Source organism: Callionymus lyra, chromosome 16 (assembly GCF_982586985.1).
Source record: "Callionymus lyra chromosome 16, fCalLyr1.hap1.1, whole genome shotgun sequence".
Taxonomy (NCBI): domain Eukaryota; kingdom Metazoa; phylum Chordata; class Actinopteri; order Syngnathiformes; family Callionymidae; genus Callionymus; species Callionymus lyra.
In genome coordinates this window covers 13443835-13464950 of record NC_141833.1, presented here as the reverse complement: position 1 = coordinate 13464950, position 21116 = coordinate 13443835, and the positions used below count along the sequence as shown (strand labels likewise).

At 42.5% G+C, this 21116-nt stretch overlaps 1 protein-coding gene across 1 annotated transcript in view; it reads right to left on the bottom strand.

Annotated features, from left to right (window-relative positions):
* Positions 1–21116, bottom strand: part of kmt2cb (lysine (K)-specific methyltransferase 2Cb) — a 68175-nt gene that overhangs the window by 10941 nt on the left and 36118 nt on the right. The window contains exons 18-43 of the mRNA XM_087811457.1: positions 20925–21106; positions 20686–20850; positions 20483–20589; positions 20336–20407; positions 19015–19227; positions 17560–17682; positions 17237–17362; positions 17022–17152; positions 16168–16360; positions 15211–15303; positions 13851–13898; positions 12999–13139; positions 11899–11931; positions 11675–11821; positions 11454–11595; positions 11140–11372; positions 10920–10993; positions 9820–10017; positions 7790–9607; positions 6759–7063; positions 4645–6176; positions 4453–4564; positions 4291–4357; positions 4165–4225; positions 3846–4078; positions 1148–2761 (exon numbers count right to left, since the gene is read on the bottom strand). Coding sequence (XP_087667583.1) covers positions 1148–2761; positions 3846–4078; positions 4165–4225; positions 4291–4357; positions 4453–4564; positions 4645–6176; positions 6759–7063; positions 7790–9607; positions 9820–10017; positions 10920–10993; positions 11140–11372; positions 11454–11595; positions 11675–11821; positions 11899–11931; positions 12999–13139; positions 13851–13898; positions 15211–15303; positions 16168–16360; positions 17022–17152; positions 17237–17362; positions 17560–17682; positions 19015–19227; positions 20336–20407; positions 20483–20589; positions 20686–20850; positions 20925–21106 — 8163 coding nt within the window. The remainder of the gene's footprint in view (positions 1–1147; positions 2762–3845; positions 4079–4164; positions 4226–4290; positions 4358–4452; positions 4565–4644; positions 6177–6758; positions 7064–7789; positions 9608–9819; positions 10018–10919; positions 10994–11139; positions 11373–11453; positions 11596–11674; positions 11822–11898; positions 11932–12998; positions 13140–13850; positions 13899–15210; positions 15304–16167; positions 16361–17021; positions 17153–17236; positions 17363–17559; positions 17683–19014; positions 19228–20335; positions 20408–20482; positions 20590–20685; positions 20851–20924; positions 21107–21116) is intronic.

The following is a 21116-nucleotide window of genomic DNA, read 5'->3' as shown; positions in this document are numbered from 1 at the left end:
TCATATCAAATCTTGAAAAATCTGATTGAAAATTCAAAGGTTTTTAAACATTTAATGGTTTTTGGGGAAATAATTAAATTCAATAATTTTATATTGAAAGTTTTAATTTGTTTTTATTGAATAATTGAAATAAATATTTTTTTAATTAAAGTTTTAATAAGATTTTTAATTGAATAATTTAAATAGTTTTATATTAAAAGTTTAATTTGATTTTTAATGGAATAATTTACTTCAATATTGTGTTTATTGAAAGAACAATTTTATTTTATTTTAAAAAAATAAATTGTTTTGACATTCTAATTTCAACAATTCAAAATACATTTGCTAAATACATTTTTTTTATTTGTGGTGCAACATTATTGTACTGAATTTAAAACGCTACGAATTAAAAAATATTGAATTTAAGAGTTTGATATTCTAACTCAAACAGTTCCGAAAAAACAACCTTTATTTTGAAAATATTGGACTTTCTTTAATTAAATTATTCAATAAAACAAATCAACCTTAAAATCTGATTGAAAATTCAAAGGTTTTTAAACATTTAATGGCTTTTGGGGAAATAATTAAATTCAATCATTTTATATTGAAAGTTTTAATTTGTTTTTATTGAATAATTGAAATAAATATTTTTTTAATTAAAGTTTTAATTAGATTTTTAATTGAATAATTTAAATAAATAGTTTTATATTAAAAGTTTAATTTGATTTTTAATGGAATAATTTACTTCAATAATGTGTTTATTGAAAGAACAATTTTCTTTTCTTTTTAAAAAAAAAAATGGTTTTGACATTCTAATTTCAACAATTCAAAATACATTTGCTAAATACATTTTTTTTATTTGTGGTGCAACATTATTGTACTGAATTTAAAACGCTACGAATTAAAAAATATTGAACTTAAGAGTCTGATATTCTCACTCAAACAGTTCCAAAATAAATGTTCCATGTGTAAAAAAAACAACCTTTATTTTGAAAATAGTGGAGTTTCTTTAATTAAATTATTCAATAAAACAAATTCAACCTTAAAATATATACATTTTTCAAATAAATGCTCTAAAAAACAACCTTTTGATTAAAACAAGTTTCAACATTTAACTCAATATTCTGATGCCCCTGACATGCTTCCACACTCTGACACTTCAACTCACCCCGTTGCTGTCCACGGAGCTCTGCCTGAGTAAAGACTTGCAGTCCAGCATCTCCTCCTCCTCGGAGCGCAGGCTCTCCTCGGACCTCTGCTGCGAGAACCCGGGCGGGGGCGTACTCTTGTTCTTCAGGAGATGCTTCAGCAGCTCGTTGCTGGCTTCGCCCTTGTTTGGACTCTGGCCCGCCGGGAAGGGCGACACGCCCCCTTTGCCGGCCTCCACCTTCACCAGACTCATCCCGGAGCCGATGCTCTCCTCTCCCGGTCCGTGACACTCGTCCGTCTGTTCCAGTTTGATGTTGTTCAGGATCCTCTCGTGCTCTTGAGCCTTCGCGGCGTCCGATGTCAGGGACGACGCACAACCCGACAGTTGCCTTTCCAGCTCGGAGTGACCCGGGGTCGACCCTCCCATTAACGGGGACCTGGACAGGTCCTGGTCTCCGAACAGATGTGCGTTCCTGGTGGGGGTGGAGGAGGTGTCCGACACACAGGGCGTGAGCGGCGCCGTCAGGTCCGAATGCGGCGTGGACGGGGTCTTGATGGAATCGGCATCGTCGTCCTTTTTCTTTTTGCGGTTCCTCTTCTTTTTCCCTTTCTCGTCCGGGATGATGTTGGAGTAAAGCTGGATTAGGGATTGACCCGAACCGGGGAAGTTGGAAGGAAGAGGCGTCGAGGTGTCGAAAGGCGGCCCTTCCCCCGGCATTTGCGGCATCATGTTCTGTCCGCTGAACTGCCGCGGTCTGGGGTGACCCTGAGGGAAGTTGGGGGCCTGCAGCCGGAGATTGTCAGGACCCATGCCCGACCCCATATCCGGGGGGACCATGCCGTTCCCCATCATGGCTCTCCGATCGGCTTGCATGAAAGTCCCCGCCGGCGGGACCATGCCTTGCTGCTGGGGGAACATCGGCCCCATTTGCTGCTGCTGCTGCATGGGAGGCCTCTGCGGCTGCATGAAGTCCTGCGGCAGCTCCGAGTTGAAGTACGGCATCTGGTTGAGCGGCGGGATGTTCCCGTCGACCTCCAGCATTCCCTGCTGCTCCATCTCCATGCGCTGCTTCAGAGCTCTCTGGCGCTGAACCTCCTGCATGAGCTGCACTCGCTGCCTCTCCTGCTGCTCCCGGAGTCTCTCTCTGCGCTCGCGCTCCTGGAAGCCTTCGCTGAACGGGTTGTTGTCGTCGAACTTGACGCCGCCCGACGGCACGGGTTTCGCGCCCCCCGGTGGCACCGCGGGGACTTGCGCCTCCACCGGCATCGGCGCGTGCTGCGGCATGTTGCCGATGGGCAGAGGATGAGGCACGGGCACGGGGTTTCCCACCGGCACCTGAGGCGGCATGATCGCCGGCATTCCCGGCGCGATCATCGGCATCGGCGCGCCGTGGTGCCAGCCGGGCGGCGGGTTGGGCCCGCGCGGCGGCGGCGCCGTCGGCTGACCGGGGTGAAGAGGCACCTGCATCATGGGGTTCATCGGAGGCTGGGCCATGGGGGGCCCAACCGGAACCATCGCGGCGGGACCCGGCACTGGGTGAAGACTGGGCATGATGGGCGTCAAGTTGTTTTGTTGCTGTTTGACTCTGTACTCCTCGATCAGTTCAGCGTGTTCCTTCTGCTGCTTGCGGATCTGAAATAAAAAATAAAATTCTTAGATATGAAACTACTTCCATGACTCTTTTTTAAAATTATTTAAGACCCTTTGAAAGTTTCCCCAATCAAAGTTATATAATCGGTAGACAATGGTAAATTACATTATGACTTGTATCAAGTCACAATCAATACCTTGAGTACCTGCATTGCCTGCTCAATAAAAGGTATTTCTTACTTCAACATCATATACTAGAAAGTTGCATTAACGCGCAAAAACTTAAGACTAGTTCAACAGCTTATGACTAATTTCTGCAGTACTAACTGTGGTGACTAAGAAATTCAGTTCAGGCAGGAATACAGTGAATGTTGTTGACCGTGTTTGTATAGTTTATATTTAAATGAAGTGTGTAAATGTGTAAATAGAATCATTTAAATGTTTTATTTGCTAATTAACACGCAAATATCCACAAGCTTTTGATCAGACTGAGGACGAGAGGATACAGTGACTCCAGCAGTATTTAAAGCTGATGTTTGGACATATTTTAGTTTCAACACAAATGAAAGCAGTTACGACTTCGTCAAGTGTCATGCGGTCTGTAGATTCTACAACACCAGAGTCAAGTACTCGACAATACTACACATATATCCTACAGTATCACAATATATTATAGAGTTGTACTCGTATAATGATGCATGTATCGTATCGCCAGATTTTTGCCAATACACACACCTGGTGTGCTTGTGCCAAGTGTATTTTAGTTTTACACTTTCAAAAAAGATGCATTTATTGAATGTTTATCTGAACAATTATATATGTATATTTTTTATTTAATTTTAAGCTGCTCTCAGTTAACCATACATCTACAATTTCCCACGGCACACCTGCTGCTTTTGCAGTGTTTGGGGATCCCAGGTTTAAACATAAATAATGATTATTGTGTGGATTTTATTCAACTAGAAGTTTTTTCTTGAAAATTAAATTTAAAAAGAATATTTTTTATTGAAGCTTAGCTTAGATTATATAGTAAATAGCCAATATGATACGTCTGAAATCAGTTTCCTAACTCAAAGATTGGTTTACGAGCAAGAAATGTGGAGAGGTTTGACAGGCGAGGGTTTACCTGCTCCAGTTGTTTCTGCACTACACCCTGCTGCTCAGTGACATGTTTGAGCTGCTCAGCATCCTCCTCCGGGAACTCTCTCCCTGCCTTCTTCGCTGTTCTTTGCTTGGCAGACAGAGCTTTTTTAGACTTCCTGTGAGCACCGATCTTTTCTTCCAGGAACTTCTGTTGCATTTGAAGTAGTTGCTGAGTCTCTTGAAGCCACTCTTCATACTGCGCTCTCTGAGCGTTGTCTGAAAATAAGATGGTGGAGGCAAAATTATCATCACAGCAGAAGCTTCTGGAATAGATGTTAGTTTATATTAGCGGGTGTACTTACTGACAAACCCGGGTCCGAAGTTGGGAGGAGTCGGTCTTGTCACTTGCGTCAGCTTTCCATCCTGACGACAAAAAGTGGTGTTAGATAATCTCACTGTATATGTCGGTTTTTAAAAAGTTAAATTACATGTCCGACAACTTGAGGAGGAACCGGCGTGGCTTCAGGAACGGGCGTCACAGGACCAGGAGGAAATCTGGAAAAGAAAAAAAAAGTGTTATTTTTATATTTCAAACCCCAATAAATATTGAACATAATAATAATAATAATAATAGTAGTAAAAACATGTACCTGTTCATCACCATTGGGTTCATTCCCATGTTGTTCTGAACCATGACTTTGTTGATGCCCTTCAGAGCCACCATCTTGGCTTTCATTATCGGATCAGTGATGGCGTCGAAATCTTTGGAAATAAATGAAGAAATTAGCAATAATATCTTGGACATACAGAGCAAGGAATAGTTTAGTTTTTGTTCAAATTACCGATGTTGGGGAAGAAGGAGTCCGTGGAGCGCTGTCGGATCATCGCCTGCATCTGTCTCTGTTGCTGCTGCTCCTGCCTCTCTTGGTCCAGCAGGTCTTGCAGTAACAGCGGCTGCTCCTCCAGGAGAAGAGGACGAGCAGCGTTCGGACCCAATTGACTGGTCAGCGCCTGGCTCAACCCGGCCTGGTCCAGTCCTGAGGCGAGATCGGACTGCTCGTCTGCGCTGAAGCCAGAGAGGGCGTCTGCGTCGGCAGCTGTTGCGTTGGATAGCGATGGATTCATGGCGAGTCCGGGCGTATGCTGGGCGTCTGCGACTTGGTTCTGTTGGGCCACGAGGTTACCGCCTTGATTGACCGTCTCCGCGATCTGATTTAACGACTGCTCCTCAGGTTGGGGATCGATCAGTAAACTGGAAAGGACAGGAGAGGTTTCGGAGAGCAGCCCCTGCTGGTCTGAGGTGGAAGCTTCTCCTTCAGTCTGACGCTCGCCGACTTCCGATGTTTTCTTGGAGTCTTTCGACTCCGTGGCTTCCTGCTCAGGTGCGGAGGACTGCGCCTCCTGACTTCCGGGAGCTTCCTGTTTTATAACGACTGGAATCTCCTCACCGGTGTCTTCGACCTTCGCCGCTCTGGGACTGGATGAGCTTTCGGTCTCACTCAAGTTTTTGCTGATGTCGGCGGTTTCCGCGCTGTCGTCGATGGGATCGCTGAGATCCAGCTCGTCGTTGAACAAGTCCTTCTTCAGATCGTCCAGGTCCGGGTCCGTGTAGGCGATGATGTCGAATTTCCCGGACGTGAGGAAGTCGTCGAGGTGGAGGTCGTTCGTCTCCAGGTCCAGGTCTTTGCCGTCATCGGGGTCTAAATTAAGATTTTCCAAGTCGGTATCTTCCAAGTCTTTGACCTCCACATCTTCGAGATCCTTGACCGCCTCCGCGTCCAGTTTCTCCTCTGCGGTCTGGCCGGTGACTTCAGAGATGGAGCTGGAGTGCCCACCGGGGGGTCCCGTCAGCATCATGGAGGACACCATGTCTTGAGATTCGTTCGAGGCCGGCTGACTCAAGGACCGGATGAGCAGAGCCCGGACTTGTCCGCCTCCTCCCATTTGGGATTGTTGATGGAGATTGTCCATGCTGGACGACAGATGCCCTTGACTGCTATGACCGCCCATCGGGTCGGGCATCCTAGGACCTTGATTGAATGGAAATCTTGAATCCACTAGGAAGCCGGGCAGCCTTTGACCTTGCATGTCCATGCCGCACCCTTGCATGGCACCGGGTGGCGCCGCCATGCGTGGCCGGTTCTCCGCGGCGCGGTGCCGCAGCTCGATGAAGGGTTGACCCATGATGTTGTGCTGCTGCACGGGCAGACCTCGCGGTGGAAAGTGCTGCGGCAGCCCGACCGGGTTGCCTCCCATCGACTTGACCATCTCCGCGGACATGGAGCGGCGCATCTGAGGCGGAATGTCCTGCATCGGATGCTGCCCCAGATGTTGGCCTGGATGTTGACCCATAGCTCCGGGTGGAAAAGCAAACCTAAAACAAGAGATAAAAAAAACATACATTTTGTTTAGCAAGGGAAATTATTATATATTACACCTAAATATTGCGTTTTCTTTTCTTTTTTTCTATTCAACAGCAACGTATGGATTTTTTTTTGCCATCAAATCATATAATATTCCCATCATAAAACATTTTTTTTTAAATCCTGCGAGATCCTGGCGATGACTGAGGATGAGAGGATACAGTCAACTCAGCATAAAATATTGGTTTCAAAACAATACGTTGAAGGAACAATGAAATCCAGCGAGATACTTGTGATGACTGAGGATGAGAGGATACTGTCCAGCAGCTTTTAAAGCTGATTTTGGGACATATTTTAGTTTCAAAACAAATGAAATCAGTTACAACTTCGTCAAGAGTCATGTGGTCTGTAAATTCTGCAACACCAGAGTCAAGTACTCGACAAAAGTACAAATATATTCTTGTTACTACAGTATCATAATATATCTTATCGTTGCCCATGTATCGTGATATGCATCGTATCGCCAGATTCTTAAAAAATACACACCCCTACTTTTAGCACACCATGAAACCTGACAGAATATTACGACAAACCTCGGTCCTTGATGCCTCATATTGGGATCTGCAGATAGTGGTCCTCTGGGCATCTGTCCGTCGTTGGGGAAGGGGCCACAGTGCTCGCCAGGGAAAGGCCCGGGGAACCTCATCGGCCCTCGCACGGGTCCTTGTCCAGGGTAAGGTGGCGGTGGCCGGTTAAACGCTTCCCCCTGCTGGGCAGAATCGTCCTGTGGCCACGGTCTCGGTGTTCCGGCGACGATGTTGCCGACCATGTCCTGTGGGCAGCGCTCTTGTCTTCGCTGCTGTTGCTGCTTCAGGATCAGCTCTCGGATTCGTTGTCGCTGCGAAGCAAAACAGAAAAAAAACTATTTAAAAATCCTACAATGTTTGTGCCAAGAAAATTATTATTCACTTTTTTCTAAACCCATCGTGAGCACAACTAAACGCTCAGGATAGGGGAGAGAGATAATGGATGTCTACACAAATCTGATGTTGGAGAAAAATAATTTGTTTGGCGACGGAGGACAAACACAGAGATAATTAAAATGAATCTCAAATAAAGAAAAATAAAGAAAATACATTTCGCTCGGCTCAGAATCCTAAAATATTTTGGCCTTGTGTGACCAAGTCTGAGACACTATTAAGATTTAAGATATAAACACTAAATATTTGAGAATCTTTTTCCCCTCTCTTTTTTATGAATGTACACAATTCTAATAATTATCTTAAAATCAGATGACTATCATAATTCAAATAAAATAATATATAAGAGGGACAATGTATCGTTTGTCAAGTGATAAAATTTCACAAAAACAATCATGTCATCCATTTTTTCCATGTGCATTAAATTGTAAACAAACTATTTCTAATAGTTAATAGTAGTAATTATAGTAATTATAAACTTAACGTATATAAATAAAACATTTACTTTAAAACGTTTTTCTAAAAACTTAATGAAAGCTGAATTAAAAAAAGTTTTCATTACCAGGGTTAATGCAAAAGACATATCTTCCACACGTACACTTCTATAAGCCATAAAGAACTAAAATATTATTATGTCTCCCCACCTGTCGCAGTCTTTCCTCGTCAGTGACGGCGCAGCCCTGAGGTTCCGAGGTCACAACTGGAAGGAGAGAGTTGTTTGCATCTTGAGGGACGATGCCGTTGTTTCCCATCTGATCTTTCAAGTCCATCTTCTCAGCCTGAGGGTTGAGCGAGCTTTGTTCGAACGGGTCGTGGACAGGAGTCTGACTCGGTCGCCTCGACGGCGAGCGAGTGAATCCGTCTTCTGGGACGCCCGGGTGTTTCGGGGTTTGCGAGTTCGGGTGAGCGTAGGAATCTTGAAGCCTTGCTTGAGGAGAAGAAAAGGGATCCTGATGTCCTGGTCTTAATCCTTGTCGGTTGTGTCCTTCGGAAAAGGGCCTGGGAGTACCGGGAGGCTGGCTGTAAGGGTCACTCATCAAGGGTCTTGGTGGCCCAGGGGTGGAGGTGAAGGGCTCCATCTGGCCTCGTTGGCTGCCTGGAGATTTGGAAAACCTTTCTGCCATGGAGGGGCGCGGAGTCCCTGGCGGCTGAGCGTAAGGGTCTACAGAGTGGGACGGAGACATCCTCTGATGGGCAAACTGGTTCAGTCCGCCTGGACGAGGGGTGGCAGGAGCTTGTGAATACGGATCAGAAGAGGGACTGGAGGTGTGCGACGATTGGCCGTAGTTGTCGTGCGGACGCGGGGTCCCCGGAGGTCTGGCGTAGGTGTCGAAAAACGGGCGCGGTTCATTGATATTCATGGATCTCGGGTTGACTACGGGCTGCAGGAACGGGTCTGGTTTGTTCATCCCAGACGGCTGTGCGAAGGGGTCGTAGGTGAAGTGGTCTGGCCTTGGAGTGGAGGGAGCATGTGCGTACGGGTTTCTGGACATCGGAGTCATCTGGTTAAACTGGTGAGCCTGCGGGTGGTGCTGGCCCATCCTGGGAGGACTGGTGAAGTTCTCATTTCCTTGAGGTCTCGGCGTATGTGGGGGCTGAAAGTATGGGTCATTCTGCTGGGAAAACCTGTCCGCGACATGCTGTCCAGGCCGGCCTAATGGATCCTGAGGGGGCATCGGTGTTTTGAACAGAGACACAGATCCAGACTCATTACTCCCAGGGATCGGTGTGAGCAAAGGCCTTGAGTAAGGGTCTGAAAGGATCATCCGGTTCTGAGCCATTCGCTGATAGGCCTCGTTCCTAATCATCGGCCTGGAATACGGATCTCTGCCGGGGGAACCCATCGGAGGTCTTCCCTGAGGTGCCTGATTGCTCCTAGGTGGACCCATGGGTTTCAGAAATGGGTCAATCTCCCCGGACGGCCTGGGCGTGTCGGGAGGTTTTGCATATGGGTCGCTGCTCATCGACGTCGGGGAGCCGAAGGTCTCGTGCGCGGGGGACGGGCGTCCTCGGTCCTGCTCCATCATGGTGGGCGATTTCCCGGCTTCCACGGACATCCTCCGGCAGGCGTTCGGCCCGAGGGTCGGCGGTCTCGGCGTCCCGACCATCTTGGCGTACGGGTCCCACGGAGAGGAGGGCCGGGAGCCGGAGGAACCGGGAGAAAACACCTGCGGCGACTGCGGCTGGGAGGACGGCCCCGACGGCGGCGGCGGAGGCGGCCTCAGGAAGACGTCCTCCGGCGGACGCGCGAAGCCGTCCTTGGAGTTGAGCTGCTGCATCGGAGAGTTGCTGCCATTGCTCTGCTGGGAGCTCGGACTCTGGGTGCCGCTGTTGCTGCCCTCGCCGTCCCCCTGGCCGTTGCCCTGCTGCTGCTGCTGCTGCTGCAGTTGCTCGTTTTTCACTTGCTCCAGTTTCTGTGTGGCTTCGATTTTGGCTTGCTGCTTGCTTTTCTGCCTCATTTGCTGCGGGGAAGCACAGAGAAAAGGAGGCGTCAGACATGAGTAATAACAGCACGGAATATCAGTCTCATGCCAAAAATAAATTAGACCTACTAACCACCCATGTCATCGGGGTTAATGTGGAGGACATCGCTCTACTCTAACACCCTCTGATCTGTCTTAACATAATGCTGACCTGCCGCTGCATTCCCTGACTTCATTGCATACACTCTTACCTGTCTAAACTTCCACTCTTGTTCATGCTCTGACTCTTTTGGTTTCAAAGGGTCTTTAAACAGCAGTTCTGTGTCTAGTTGTATGTTGGGATCAAACACCTCAGGAAGCTGTTGCTGTGGATGTTGCCTCTTCACAGTCTCATTTGACATCTGGACTTTGTTGATGCGCAGGGCTGCTCGGTTATCTCTTGCCTTTTGCTGAGGAACAAAGACGATCACAGGGTCAGTTAGCATGAACTTCTTCTCCCGAAGCATTTCTTATACAAAAAATAAAGATTGAGGCCCGTCCTACACTTGTACTCCATCGCGCTTACAATATCTTACCAATACAATGACATGGTTTCTTTAAGCGGCATTACAGGGGGCGGATGACATCATTAAAAACCTTGCACGAGACTAGGTCTCAAGCAGGCAAATTCAATTTGATTCGATTTATCAGCCATCTTTAACACCTTGTAATGCATCATTTTTATTGTCTTAACTCTAATGTAAAGGACAGGAAAAGATATAAACGGAATTATAATCTTGATAGCTCGTCAATCACAGTGCATACTAGCTGTAGTCATGAGACCAAATCATTAAGGTTTGTATATTAATTTAAAGGAAAGTTGTACATTTAAAAAAATCTAATCACATTTTCTTGACTACTATGACTTATACATTTAAATAAATGCATCCATTATGTCTCAATTCTTGAGCATAAATGTATATATATACTGTCTATGTGCTGCATATTTAAAATTATTCCATTCTTTATTATTTACATTTTGGATGTGAAATGTCCTGTTATTTCTTAAATTAAATTTACATTAACATTAAAATGTTTTAAATACAATTGTTTTAAATGTCTTAAATGTTGTCCATTAAGGGGTGGTAAAGATAAATTAATCTGTTCAATGAAAGAACTGGTCTTAATAATAATAAAGATTCATGCCAGAGATGCATCCCACTTAAAATAACAACATTGGAACTTTTATTAATCAAATTTAATCAGAACAAATAAAAGATATTGAAAGCTACACATTTAAAATATGTAAAATAAGAAGAAATAAACTTTAAATCTGGGTTAATAACAAATCCACTGCATTTTAAAAACTTACCACATATGGGGCCCTGTCTTGAGAACTCGCTTTCCGCCAGAGTTTTGCTATTTGCTTAACTCTGGTCGACCAGTCTATTGGGGGAAAAAAGGAAATGATTAGGATTCAAACCAAAACAGAAACGTGTAAGTCTGAGTTCTGAGCTCAGGTAGTGTCAAACTAAGTCACACAAGGGATCATAATCTTAACGTTTGACACATGTAAGGTTCTAAATACCCACCTGGGTATTCTTCTTTGAGGTTGGGGAAATTGACATTTGTGTAAAGGACCGGCGCTACAGTGGCGAGCTCCCCAAGTGTCTCCTCCTTCTCCCACTTGAGCGTGCTCCTTTGGGCATTTGACATGGCTTCAGTTTCTCCCTCGGGCAAGGATCCGGGGGTCGCGGGCCCGGGGCCGCCGTGGAGGGGCGAGGGCCACGGACCGACTGCTTCTCGAGGCATCTGATTAAACTTTCTGTTTTGGGACCGAGAGGGCGACAAGTCGTCAGGACGATGTTAAATTGCAAACGAGTATGGCGGGGAAGTGGCAGGTTACCTTGGATTGTCAGAAAAAGGCATACGGTTGAGGGGGGAGAAATTGTCTTGGAGGCAAGGTCCAGCACCTGGATTAGTGGGAAAGCGATGGTTCGGACCCATCATCCCGTTGATCATTGGCATTCTTGGAAACATGGGATTCCCTAGGAAGCAGCAGAAAAGTCATTAGACTTCAGTGAAACTAGCAAAACAACGGTAAAAGAAGATGGAGTGTTGCCGTACCTGCGTTGGGGTGAGGGATACTAGGGCCGGCTGTGGCGGGGAGAGGCCCGGGACCCTGGTGAGGCACCTGTGGTGGAGGAGGTGGATGGCTTGTGCTGGGGCTGAGTACGGCTGTGAAGAGATCTTCTACATCTTTCCCCTCCAGTTCTGTTGGGACAGAAATGCAAATTACGATCGAATCCTTTAACCCCAGTTTACGTGCGAAACAATGTGAAGGAACAAACCTGGAATCTTGTAAAGTTTGCTGAGGATCGACTCTAAAAGCAGACAAGAATAAATCAATTATTAGTCATTCAGTTTTAAAATTATAACGACATTTTTCATTTTTCATCCATCCACATCCTCTACAGAAGTGGTTCCAGGCCACACATTAAAAAGAAGATAAATGTATATTTCCGGTTCTATTCCGGTCTAAAAGGCGTTTTAGTTTTCCTCAGAAACAACATTATCCTGTGACTCCGACATGTCTAGATGCTTGTTTTAGTCACGTTTACTCAAAAATAAGCTTGTGAACGACCGATGAGTCATACATCAACTCCATACGAGACCATCTTGTTGCAGAGAAACAGACCGTTTCTGCTGAGATGTTTTTTTTCATTCACCCAACATTCGTTAAATTTGCTGGTCAAGCCATTTTACTATAATTTAGACTTTAATCTGGTCCACAGTGCAAAACAAGTTTGGGGACCCCTGCTCTACAATAGACCTGGCTCTCGCGTGGTCAGAAAAAAAACAACTATAAAACCTTTCATGGAGAGATGTTTTTGCATTTGTTTAAAACGTTTTTTTTTTTCTAATTTTCCATACAAATATTTTCCTAATATATTGCAAATCAAATTTACACTTTTTGTCGTTTATGATTTCAGTCATTATGAAGTCATAAAATGAAGCGATACATTGTCAATTAACACTGGCATACACACAAAATACAATAAACAAAATACAAAAAACTATTTCAAAAATGATTGTTTATTTATAATAACGTGTATAAGTAAATCAGGCTGAAAATTTACACTTAATCCAAGTCTCAGGCAGGACAATATTTAAACATATTCAATCGTCCAAAACAGTGAAAAAAAAAAGAAAAAAAAGAATGTGCTGTCTATTTTTATTTGTAATATTAGATGCCAAATTATACTCCAATTTCAAAAGTAGATCATAAAGTTGCTTCCAATGAATTCAGTTCCAAGCTTTTTTGGGCCACATAAGATGAGTTTGACGCGTGTGATTTAAATGATGTCACTACACATTTACTCACACACATCTCAGTCACAAATTTATTTCAGAGCAAATCTTTGTTCATCTTTTTTAAAAAACAACTGACCGTCTGTGACCATCTTGTCCAACTCTGGGCTGAGAATGCCGTCCAGAGGTTCCTCAGGGAGGGTTCTCGGTGTCCTGTGTCCTCCCTGAGAATGTGACGACATCGGCGTGCCGTCGGCAAGAGGCCCGATGTCCAGACCGGCTGAGGAAACAAAACGTTACAAACTTAAACCATCACAACACGCAAACAAAAGGGAGACTCGACAGGAAACATGAGCCTGAACAGAGAGGGTTAGTGTGTTATCTTTGTGTGAATATAGTGCGGAAAATATTCAATTATTTTTTTAGTTTATTGTTAGAAAATGAAGGCTGTTAATCACGTATGTATAAAAAATATATATTGAGATTATTTTCACTTTCTTGAACGGCGTCAAACGGATGTTAAGTTCTAATGAAACGTATAAAATAAACAAACAAGAAAATATTTTGCAGATCTTTCCCTTTGCTTGTATTTGATTTAACACTCACAATCTCTAACTCTTGCGATATAGAAATAAATAGCTTGAATGTCGGCAGGAATGAGAAGGACACTATACAAAAGGAGGAATTTTTAGTCTTCTCGTTGAAAAAAGGCTCGTCAAACGCGACAGCCCTGTGACTCACGGTCCTCACAGTATTGAGCGTTGGTTCAGTGGCTTCAAAAAGCGTGTCAGGGTTTTTTATAACTGGTTGACGGAGCAAGTTTTTATGCAGTGTAATGTGTAGAGAGAAAAAAAATGTATGATCAAAAATGACTGGGAACTTCGGTTCGGGGGGGGGGGGAAATAGCTCCACATGCGCAGTCGAGAAAGACAGACATTAAAGCCAGAAGACTTCAAAAGCAAGAGAATTAGTTGGCCCGTAGCACCCTTACCAAAAGGAGGAGGTGAGCCGTCAACCTGGAAGGAGCAAAAATCAAGACCTACAGAGAACCCAAAACCAGATAAAATGAGTGAAAAAATAATGAGGACAACACGCATAACAGAGATCAATGTGAAAACAAAGGGCGGATTGATCATGTCATACATTCTCGGCCATTAAATAACAACCTTTTTTTTATTGTTTAAATCCTCAACTTCTCCAAACAAAATAAAATCTATCTGTATCGTGATGAAAAGCTGATATTTACACAAACTAATAAAGAAGTAATTGGGATCGCGAACCCTGCATTACACGATTTGTCCAGAGGGGGCGATAAATGACTAAAGTGATCTTGAACTCAGTATTGTAATGAATAAAAAAAATATATTAACGGGTTAAAAAAAAAAGACTAAAGGAGTTATTTTATTTGGCCCACTGTATGGTTGGATAAAATCAAAGTAGATTCATCTTTATATTATTATTGGGACCTATAAAAATGTTTGTGTTTAAGATAAGTAAGTAGGTAATTTATATTTATAGAGCGCTATTTCCAGACCAGGGTCACAAAGCGCGTAAACAATCAATACAATACTCAATAAAAAAATATACTTAAAAGATCAAGACAACACTGAGAACAACACAGGAGTTCCAGAAAATCAAGGACAAGCCTGCGCAAATAAAAATGTCTTAAGATGTTTCTTGAAGGAGTCATAAAGATATATTATTTATGTCAACAATTGAACAGGGCTTTCCAGTAAGAGTAGAACTCGAGTTTAATGGCTTGCTTTTAATGAACACTTTAATTAAGTAGTATTGAGCCTCTGAGAATAAAAAGATATATTACAATCACACTCATACTTCCTGGTAAAGACAATTTGGCACTTTTTTTCCTGGCTTTTGTTAAGATTTTGGCTCCTTTTGTGATCAAGTCTGACACTCCTGATGTAGAGGAATAAAAGAAAAGTTTATTTTATTCCTCTATATCAAACTTTCTTTTATTTCTCTACATCAAACTTTCTTTTATTCCACTACATCAGGAGTGTCAAACTTTTTGAACTGAAAATACTTTTTCTTTAAATCAATTTTTCTCTTCAACTTTTCCCCCTATTGTTTCTTAAAGTGCACACACACAAAACACACAAGAGGTTTTAAAGCTAAACATTTTCAGAAAATAACCGTGATTTTAAACAAGCATTAACGAAATGTTTGGCCAAGACTGTATGACAAGAAGATTTAATCATGAGATGGCAATTTTAATCTAATAAAAAGGTGTCATCTTAAGTCGATCAGTGAGCAAAACAGAAAAACATACACAGACGGCGACTATTCAAGCGATTGTTCGCTGCGACTGCCTGTGAAATATAAAGACGCACCAGAGTCACTGCATGGCTTTCCGAGCATTCCCAAGATGTCTGCATCATTGTTCAGAACATCAGCTAGGTCAACTAATGGTTCCTCTGATGGCTCTGTGAATGGAAAAAGGCAAGGAACAAAAAAAGAAAAAAAAAAGAAATGGTCACAAATCATGATTGATGAAGGTATAGAATGGACATGACACTGGCTTGGAAAGGTTTTCGTCAGGATGCAACGTTACAGTGACGATAGAATAGAATTTAACTTCCCAGTTCAGAACTTCACTGTTTAAAGTTGAGTTATTCCTACAAGATGTTGCCATTTAAATCACATTACTTTATATACAATAATCTCTTCACTAGCTCAAAGTCAAAATGTGATTCAAAGTTGTCACAATTCCACATTTCTGTCACAATGTGTGCATCGCCTTTCATTTTCCAAGAGTCTAAACAAAAGATTGAAATGATTTCTGATGATAAAGAAATGAGATTTAACGTCATTTCTATCACATTCAAAGTGAAGGATAATCATCAACATCCATGATAAGACTTCTTTAATCACACATGTATTCGTCTTAAAGCTGGATAAACATTATTGACTAATATATATAAATCCAGCTTCAATACATGGATAAATGAATCAATGGATGGAATTATTTTGGAAATAAAGATGAATGAATAAATACATGGATAACAGGATTGAAATAAAACATGTACATGCTTTGCTCCATGTAGGCGATTATATCATTTATTTTAGATAGAATATAAATAAGAATTAGGCAGTTTGAAGACGACTTAGGAAACAGAAATAAACCAGACTTCCCTTCATAGATACTTTCATTACGATGCTTCAGACACCACAGAGCTCATTTTTAAATGAATATTACTTCATCTAGAGAGCGAAGGATTGTATTACGTCTGCGTGTGAAGGAGGTGCGTGGATAAGGTCAGGAGATAACCCACGTTTTTGATACGTACGCGCAGCTACCGGTCTGGCCGCGAGGGACGTCGACGAGGCGGCGAGTTGAGCGCCCGACGGAGGCTGGAGGTACTTCGAGACGTTGGGCTTCCTCTCCGTCTGGCCTTGACCCTCCTCCAGCAAAGCCGAGTCCCCGCCTTGATGCCTGGTCTGCTTGCTTTTGTCCAGCAGGTCCTTTCCGAAGAACGCCTCCTACATACGACGTTAGGAATGTTAACGGCGAAACATATTTTTCAGGTCGAAAGAAAGTATTGAAAATGGCTACGACCGGGACGATGCATTCGAATATATCTCGATCTATCCTGACACGTTGCAAGCGTTAATAGTTCCTGCTTCAATCATTAATGGATATATGCTCGTGAGTGGTGGACCTTGAGGTAACTGAGGGAACTCCACGGTCAAGAAAAAAAAAAAAAAGGGGGGAAAGCTGCTGGGAGTTTATCGCACATTCCATATCCATGTCTTTGAAAACGCAAAGTGACACTCGGAAAAGTGTCTTGAAACTGGGACAGCGAGGGATTTTTCTTTTTTAAAAGATACTCCTTTGGCCCAAATAGATCTTAAAGACTCCGGATTCGAGGAAAGACCTGCCGTGAATTTGGGACTCTAAGGTGCACAGAAAATCATTCTCTCAAAAATAGACTTAGCCAGGTGCAGCTTTTTCCATTAATTCTGGTTGTACTTTCTGACTTTGAATCGTTTCTTATGGGGTAGATGACGATCAAAATGAGTCGCACAGTATAAAAAAAGATTTCTTGTAATCTTATGTATGAAATGGTCTTTCTAATTGATAGAACGCCTTAAAAGCCTTATGGTCCATAAAATACGCCTCTATTCCAGCACTTGTACAAACCTGTAGGTAGGTGGGGAAAGCCTCTTCCAGCTTGGTTTTCTTCTTCCTGTAGCGTTTCTTTATCTTCTCGGGAACCTCTGGTCCAGGAGGCAACTCATCCACAGGTGTATCCGGTAGAGTCTCTGACCAACCTGCTTCACACAAAAACACACGTTTAATTGATAGTCAAGATTTTAGTCGTTGGACGACGGGTTTGTTCATGACTGTCGACTGACCCTCTTCTTTTCCGAGGTGATTCTCCGACACGGAGCCGGTGGAATCCTTTCTACACAGCAATCGTTTGGCTTTGCCGGGGCCTTGACCTGGGCGGCTCCTCTGGCGCACCATGAATCCACCGATGCCTTGTGCGATAAGACAAACATTCATGAGAGACTCATTTTTGATTTGGATTCTAATCTTTGTAATAGAAAACAAACTTGACAATAGAGGCATTGATGGGGCAATGGTATGAAAAAAGAAAAAAAAAGAAGAAAACACAGGCATGGGCTGCGCCATTTCACGCCTCAGAGGAGCTGTCTCCTTCAATCAGGTGCCCTACCCGGCCGGTACGGTTTCCTCTTCCTCTTCTTGCTGCCGTCGCCCCCCTTAGAGTCGTCTTCTGCTGGCTCTCTCTCGGGGCTGGAGTCAGACTTCCCCTCGCAATCCAGGAGCTCCGCCTCCGCTGGATGGGGGGGAGAGGGATGATGATGATGAGTGACAGCCTTGCTACAGAGAAAACCCTAACCAGGCCTCTCACTCCCTCCATCTCTCTCTCTCTTTCAATCAGGCACCAGAGTTGATCCCATGCGAGTCTCGCTCGGGACAAAAGACATAAAACCGATTCTGTAGTTGGGAAGGACGGCAACCTTTCATCCCAGACATTATTAATGGACTTCGTCTAATAGGGAGCATCAGGAAAAAAACCCCACTGTTGTTGTTTTGTTTTTGTGCTTAAAAACACAAACAAAGATTAGAAAAGGTTTATTCAAAAATATTACCATTGAGTAGATGTGTAAGACAATATTGATGCACTTAAATATTGTTCTTTTTTCAAAACACAGTATCGATTTTCAACAGGACTGTATAGATTAAAAAAGTATGTTTTTTTTAGATTTCCAATTTTTTTAATTCTTAATTTTAAAAGGGTGGATACAATTTAATAATTTTACTTTTAAATGTACAATTAACATGGAAGTATTTACAGCATTTGTTCTGGTCTGTTGTAATTAAGCGTCCACTAGATGGCAGCAGTCATTACATCTACTGGGAAATAAGGATATCCTGCAAAATCCTGTTGAGCCCGAGGACAAGAGGATACAGTAGCTTTAAAAGCTGATGTTTGGGCATATTTTGGTCTAAACAAAAAATAAAAAGTTAATTCTGCAACAACAGAGTCAAGTACTCGGACAATACTAAAAATATATAATTGTTCCTACAGTATCACAATATATCGTATTGTTGCCCATCCATCGTGATACATATCGAATCGTAGTTTACATTTTTAATCAACTAATCCGAGGGGTTCTAAACATTTAGGTCAAGTCAAAATCACAGGACCAAAAATTAATAATAATAATAGAAAAGGCTTAATGTAGGATCAAGTTAAAAAAATATAAAATTGTACTACCCTAAGACCTAAAATTACAAATTAAATCACATATAATATGACATTTATTTCCTTTTTTAACCATAAGACACATTTTCCCTCGAAGTAAAAAACGAAAAACCTTTTGTTTTTAATAACCTTGCGTTTGAATTTCCAAGATTTCTATTGACATTCACAACCTATGTAGGTTTCTAAGAAGCAGCCTCTTGAAAGGAAGTCACTAGCCATAGCATTTATAGAAGATAATCAAGGGTTTTGTCAAGTTAAATTGAAATTGAAATGTCTAGAATTGACATAAATCTCTCACGGGCCACACAGTATATCTTGGAAGGATGGAATTCGCCCCCGGGCCAGAGATTGACACATTCACTCGTGGCTCGTACACTTGGAAGATGAAAGTGCTTCTACCTCTGTTGTCCTCCATGTCCTCGTCCCGGGAGAGTTCCATGAGCGGGTCCACGGGCGCCTGAAGTACCGCCACGCTGTTCTGGTTTATGATCTTCAACTTCAGCTTTGGCTTTTGTTTCCTGCGTCGTGACGCGGTGGCAGAAAGACTCTGCAGCTGACAAAGGCCTGACTCTGTCAAGCAAACACCGTCCTGGGTGTAGGTCCTTGACAGATCTGAAAAGACCCAAAACAAAGGTTGCTTAGCAACTGAATAAGTGCAGCCTACTTTAATAAGAGGAAAAGACAGTGATGCTCGTCTATTATAATTAAAACTAAAGAGCTCCGCGACTATGTTTAATGCATCTCTGTGCACAGCTGTAGCCTGGTACATTATACAAGTCAATTATGGAGCTTGTAACACACTTGTTTATATTATGTATCAGTGCCATCACAATATTGAATACTTTGATTTACCGAAGCAACACAAGGGATAAAACAAACAAATTTCAGGCCTTCGGGTCACCTTGACCCTGATATAACACGAGGCTGACATTTTTTTAAAAATTGAATTAAACGATTGCAAAAGACATCGATTTTTAACACGTTATAACTCAATAAAACACGTGGTCCCAAAGCCATATTATATTATAACTACAGGACAACTTTAATGAATGTTTTTGGTCTGAATTACATCTATTTTCTTAATGCTACAATTAATGCAAGTTCTATTTATTAAAGTTACTTTAGAACTTGTTTTCTTTATTTATTTCTAAATTATTATTTACACCAATACAAGCAAATAAATGTCAAATCTTTTTCTTATTTTTTTCATGTTTATATCTTGTAAATTAATTTAAAAAAATTACAAAGGAAGGAAATGCTGTGGTTGTCTGCTTTAGTATATATATATATTTATAAAACTTCACAATGATTCATATCTCTTTGTCTGGTACAAATTTAGGAGAATTTTATTTATTTTATACGATTTTAAAGTTTTAGGTTTGATATTAAGATTTTCAATTATTAAAAAAATATTGAACTAAATATTTGAATATATATAATATACTGATACACATGCATTTAAAATGCTATTAAAAATATGGAATCATTTTTGGGGGATAGAATATCAAATATGTGCTCAAATAAATGTCAAATTCAACAATTAACATATTCAACTGGACTGTGAATTTCCATAACCACTTGACAAGTACATTTTGTATTTTATTCTTAACAGCTACTTGTATTAGTATAAATTCTACATTTAAATACACTTAATATAAATTAAATTTCCTGAACTTTCTCTCTAAAAACCTTCTATAACACATTCAAACCGCAAACTCACCCATTTCTCTTGCCTTGGTGACGATCTGAGTCATGATCACTGGTTCGATCAACTCTCTAGGTTTAGTGAAGACTTCAGGAAGAGAAGGAATGAAAATCATTTTAAAGCACATGTTTTGAGCCTAATTCTCGGACATTTTTTCCAAACCTTTCGTGGTCTTGAAGTTGCGACACATGGTGCAATCGAAACAGTTGTCCGTCGCCTTCTCCACGTCCTCCTCGGTGTGTAGACCCTGACAGGAGGCGTGAAACCACCTGAGAACACAGGTGACGGATTAGGTCTGACCCAGTTTGGAGGGAAGAAACAAAAAAAAAAAAAAAAAGAGAAAGAGGAGCAGAGTCTGTTCACACCTGTCACACTGTCGACACTGCACAATGACGGTGCCTTCATTGTAGTCCACCAGGCAGACGGGGCATGATGAAAGGCTGGCACAGGGCGCACACTGGGTGTAATTATTCTGCCAGTCACACCTGAGTCCTGGAGTTGTAGCGCCACACTGGGTGCAGGACACACACCTGCATTTAACAAAAAAAAAAAAAAATGGAAATCAGCGAAACAAGAACGAGACCTCAGGAGATGATTGACATACCATCGACACTTCCAGCTGTCTTTGGGTACATTCTGCAGAGGGGGGTCCAGGCAGTAGGTGTGATAGCTGATGTCGCAATCGTCGCACAGCAGCAGGCGACCGGGGTCCGTCGCCTGTCCGCAGGCCTCGCACACCGTACACTCCAGACACCGCCAGCCTTTGCTCAAGACCACCTTTGTGATCTGACGATTC